At 32.2% G+C, this 5,293-nt stretch overlaps 1 protein-coding gene across 1 annotated transcript in view; it reads left to right on the top strand.

Moving 5' to 3' along the window:
• LOC107614153 (BTB/POZ domain-containing protein At1g55760) overlaps nt 1-1,762 on the top strand; it is a 2,879-nt gene extending 1,117 nt beyond the window's left edge. Inside the window, 3 exon segments of the mRNA XM_016316414.2 lie at nt 3-132; nt 474-592; nt 847-1,762. Of these exon segments, the coding sequence (XP_016171900.1) occupies nt 3-132; nt 474-592; nt 847-1,449 (852 nt within the window). The 3' untranslated portion in view covers nt 1,450-1,762.

Raw genomic sequence — 5,293 nt, 5'->3', positions numbered from 1 at the left:
AGAAGAACAGGGTTTTGTTTGTTAAATTGTATCCAGAAATTTCGAATCTAACACGAGATAACCCCCCGATTGCGTCCTTCATCATTAGGGTGGTTAGTTCTGTTGGAGATCGCAAGTCCCTCACTCATCCAGGTAACGGAAATATTTTTTCTTTTGTAATTTTCTTTATTCAGATTTTATTTTATTTGTTTTCATAGAAAATTATCAATATTTGATTCTGTCATGTAGTTGCATGGAGTTGTTCTTATTACAAATTCCATGATATAATACTCTTAAATAGAGTTTTGATCCATGATGATTTAGTTTTTAGTGTGTCGAGACAAAAAATACTGTGGAAAACCAAAATACCTTAGATTACATTTGAATACTCCCACCCTTTCAAAATAATTGTACTTTAGCCTTTTTATATATATAACAAAAATTAATGTATTTATTTTGCATCTAAAATTGACTGATTTTTCACCATGATGCAGAGATAAGAGATAAGCTGATAAAGAGCAACGAGGACTTTGTTTGGGCAATTGAGGTTCCACTAACTGGGAAATTCATTATCGACGTTGAGTTCCTTGATTTGAAGACTGCATCCCCAAACGTACGTACCCTGTGATTACCTCCATAGTATTAATTACTTAATTTAATGTACATAGCCTTATAGTAATGTATTTGGATACAAATTTTGTACCATGTTAGTATACTAAGTGATAGTTACCAATTTGAGAGTAGTATACTAAGTAGTGTACATGTTAGTATAAGGTATATTAGTATAAATAGTGTTAATTTAACAGTATAATTTCAATTTCAAATCATATTTTACCTTATTACCTGCATCATTCTTATCGAATCCAGGGTGAGGAACCTTGTTCTATTTGGGCTGCGGGTTTTACTCAGCAAAGATCAAATGCGACGGCGCTTGAGACTCTGGGTAAAATGCTAACAGAAGGGATTCACACAGACATAACCATCAATGCTTCGGACGGAAGCATAGGAGCTCACAGGGCAGTTCTGGCTGCCCAGTCGCCTGTGTTTTGCAGCATGTTTTCGCATGATCTCAAGGAGAAAGAGCTGTCAACTGTCAACATCCAAGACATGTCGATTGAAGCTTGCCAGGCACTTCTAAATTATCTCTATGGGATCATTAAGAATGACGAGTTTTTGATGCATAGATTAGCCCTTCTACATGCTGCTGATAAATATGACATATCTGACTTGAGAGAGGCATGTCATGAGAGTCTTCTAGAAGACATTGACACGAAAAATGTCCTCGAGAGGCTCCAGAATGCGTCGCTGTATCGGCTGATGAAACTGAAGATGAGCTGTATTAGATATCTTGTGAAATTTGGTAAGGTATTCGAAATTCGCGATGATTTCAATTGCTTTATGCAAAATGCAGATAGGGATTTGATTGCTGAAGTCTTCCATGAAGTTCTTGATGCATGGAAAGGATTCTGAAGAAATGATCCTTCCATTTTTCAAAGGACATGAAGACTTGATTGTTATTTAACATATGCACAAAAGTAGATTGTTTGAATTTGTTCCGCAAGATTTGAATTGATTAATATAATTCTTTAGCTCAGAGGATGATTTTTTTTTTCCCTTTTCTTGTAAATATATCTTATTCTTCATAGATAAACTATGAGAAAAAATTGTACATTGTATAAAAAACACATACCTTCATGAATTCAGATTGTTTGATGATACTTGATATTGTTGTATTGAGTTTCTGAGTTTGGTATGAAGGTGAAAATGTATTGATTATGGTTAATAGATACAAGAAAGCAGAACTTGTGTATTATTAATACAAGTAGCATCATGAGAAGAACTGAGGAAGTGGATTTTTTTTCATTGGATTTTATTAAGAGCACTTGTTAAGATTTTCAAAATGAAAACTTCTGAATAAAGGTTTTTGAGCAACCAATATTAGAAAATGAAAGGTTTTCGTTATCAAAAACCTTATTCTTGTGTATTGGTTAACAAAGTCTTTTCTATTTTCACCATTTATATTCTTTAAGTTGAAATTAGCCGAGGGTAAAATAAAATTTAATTTTGATGCACTTAAACATTTTACAAAATCGTACAATTATATTCGTTCTTTTGAATAATTACTTTTATTGATGTGGCGTTACGTAATTGGATACACGTGTAAAACTACTTTACAATGATAGTAAATCAAAATTAAATTCGAGTAAAATATACCATTTGTAGGGGATTTTTTAAAAGAAAATTTATTATAAAAAGAGTCCCCTATGTTTTTCATAATCCCTAAAATATTCCTGGAGCTTCAAGCACCCTAATACTCTTTCCAACCGAAGAAAGAGCCCCTTAACAATATATTAGACTCAATATTATATATATAAAGAAGAAAGAAGATCCTTGGAATCTAAGCTAAGAAATTTCAACCCACTGTCTCCCAATAAATAAACAACTATAATGGCAAAGAAGATAGACTACGCCCCTCAAAATAAGATAAAAGACCATTTTCCATTTGAATGCATATTTTTGTTTTCCTTCTAATTAATAATTTGCACCAAAATGCAAAGATGAATTATAAGTGTTTGCTCACATTCAATGTAACATAACAGATTTAGATTAGGGATAATTTTATGACGAACAAGTTTTATGTGAAGAAAATAAAAAAGGAGTGAATAAATTTATTTTAAAAAATAATAAATATAAAATGTGTCAGATGAATTGGACAATCCCCAATTTTAGACATTATACCATAAAAGCATAAACTCACTCACATTATACACTCACACATCTAACACAGAGTTCATATCCATTACTTGGTCTTCGTCAAGTTTAAAAGATACATGATTTATCATTTGAACTAAAACCTCAGCTGAGTTAATCTCTAGATTCACACTAGCTTCTAATTTTCTTTTCGTTGTTTTGGGCCGTCCCTAAATATTCATACTACAGATTTCAAACTCCAAAAATCCAAGTCTTGAAAATGAGAGGAGTAATCCTTTCTAAGTTAACTTCTTGAGTTAATTGAAGTCTAATAAAGTATAAAAGTTCTATAGAAGTTGAATATGAATAACAAACTCATTGATCATAAACATAATGGAATTTATGAAGACAGATTAACAGCTAGAAGGTTGACGAACGGCGCACCTTTAATAGAAAGTCCTCATGTTAAGTCTTGATCAGAAGTAGGTGGCTTGCAAAAACATATCAAGAAATGACATGCATTATGCTTTATGGTAGGTGCTTGGGGGCAGAATATGGAATATTAAGAGAATCTTCTACTTACCGCTTGATATTATATGTAGTTATATATACACATACACGCGCGGCTTCTTTTTCCGACATTAATAATCTTATCCCCAGAAAATAATTAAATAAATAAATATAACTGATATAAGATGGAGGTCCTAAAATAGTACTAACTACTAAGTGAATAAGTCCTTTTTTTTTAACTAAATATGAAATTATATTTTAATAAAATTAGAAATCTATTTTTTTGTCTTTTTTCTCTTCTCTTCTTTTAAAATTTGTGTTTATTAAAAAAAACATAGAATTTCTATTTTTTCATCCACAAATTTCTGTATTCAAAAATTTATGTGTTTTATTTTTAAAAAGTAGAAACCAAAAAAATTGTGAAAATAAACACAAAAAATTTATTCTTCGGCTGCAGCTATGTAGTCCTTTTTTTTTTTACAGATTCTACTATTTATCAAACCTTAACCACAAATTTCATTACCATCATTTAGTCAACAATTTAGTGAAATACAAATACCTAAAGTCACAAAAAATTTATTTAATCAATAATTTTATAAACTATTTAACAAAAAAAACTCTAAACTCACATAAAAATCTTAATAAAATTAAAAAAACTATACCAAACTTACCTTTGATGTTGGCTGCAGAATGCTAGAGCAGTGGTGGTACCAGTAGTAACGGCGACACCGACGGCAGTGGCCACTAAGAACAACGGCGGCATTCCCAACGTCCCCAGTAGTGATCGACAGCTCTAGCGGCAACAATGTCCAGCGGCGGTGGCACCAGAGGCTCCGGCAGGTGACGGCAACGCCGACAACACCTCCTCCGATGGCGGAGCACGAGAGGAGAGAGAGTGCCATAGGAGAGAGAGAGAACTCGGACAAGTGAGGGAGGAGGGGTTCACATTTGAATTTTAAACTAATTTACCGTCGAATTTACCGTCGGAGTAGGTGAAACGCAGCATTTCATTAAATCGATTTATTGTTGGCTAAAATCGACAGTAAATTCGCCGGTAACTGTGGCGCCAACAAAATCATATTTCGCGCCCCTAATCAACGTCGGATTTATCGTCGGAATATAGAATCTGACGGTAAACATTTTTAGAAATGGTTCCGCTACGTTACCAACAGCATATCTGCCAACTTCTGCCAACTCTTATCTATAATTGTGTTTCATGGAAGTGTGTTCGTGGATGTGTCTAATAAAAATGTCTTTTTTATAACTGTGTTTAATAGAAGTATCTTTATAGATATATTTTCTGGATGTGTCTTTTTATATATGTATTTAAAATATATTAATTATTAGACACATCCACGAATACACTTCCATGAAACACAATTATAAATAAGAGTTGGCATAAGTTGACAGATAATATGTTAGTACCCTATACTTTTCCTTTTAGAAAATCTAAGCTACCTTGTATCCGATGCAAAATCCGCCGCTAACTCCACCGGTAACCGTAGATGCTAAATCCGACGGTTCTCAGCGTCTTTCTTGTAGTGTAAGTCCTTATACCATATCAGATTTTATAATTAAGTTCTTATCGTGATAAAAATGTTGAAATTAACAGAATATTATGTTAAACTATACATAATACTCAGTCAAATGTTAGGCATATTCATTTTCTTTAACATAATATTTTGTTAATTCCAGCGTCTTTGTCACAGCAGGAACTTAATTACAAAATCTGATATCGTATAGGGACTCAATCGAAAAGAAAAAATGTATAGGGACCTGATTGAAAATTTAATAAAACTATAAGGACCGAGAGAATAATTAAACCAAATAATAATTCCCCATGCAGATAATCTCGGCAAATATAATCTAAACAAATATATATGAGTTCATTCTTATGTAATGAAATCTTTTTGTCATTAACAAAAGTAAAAGTTATTTTTGTTGCTGTCCTGATCATTCAGAGACAAAATTGATAGTTCACTCTAAAAATAAAATTGAATCATATAAAATGACATGGTTTTATGTTTAATCTTACATGTAACTCTTCATTTTCTTGTAGGCTATATGTAATATTTAACACCACCTAACAACTAGTGTATCATATAAAATAGGA

Source organism: Arachis ipaensis, chromosome B01 (assembly GCF_000816755.2).
Source record: "Arachis ipaensis cultivar K30076 chromosome B01, Araip1.1, whole genome shotgun sequence".
NCBI classification, from domain to species: Eukaryota; Viridiplantae; Streptophyta; class Magnoliopsida; order Fabales; family Fabaceae; genus Arachis; species Arachis ipaensis.
This window is presented reverse-complemented; position numbering and strand designations above follow the sequence as displayed.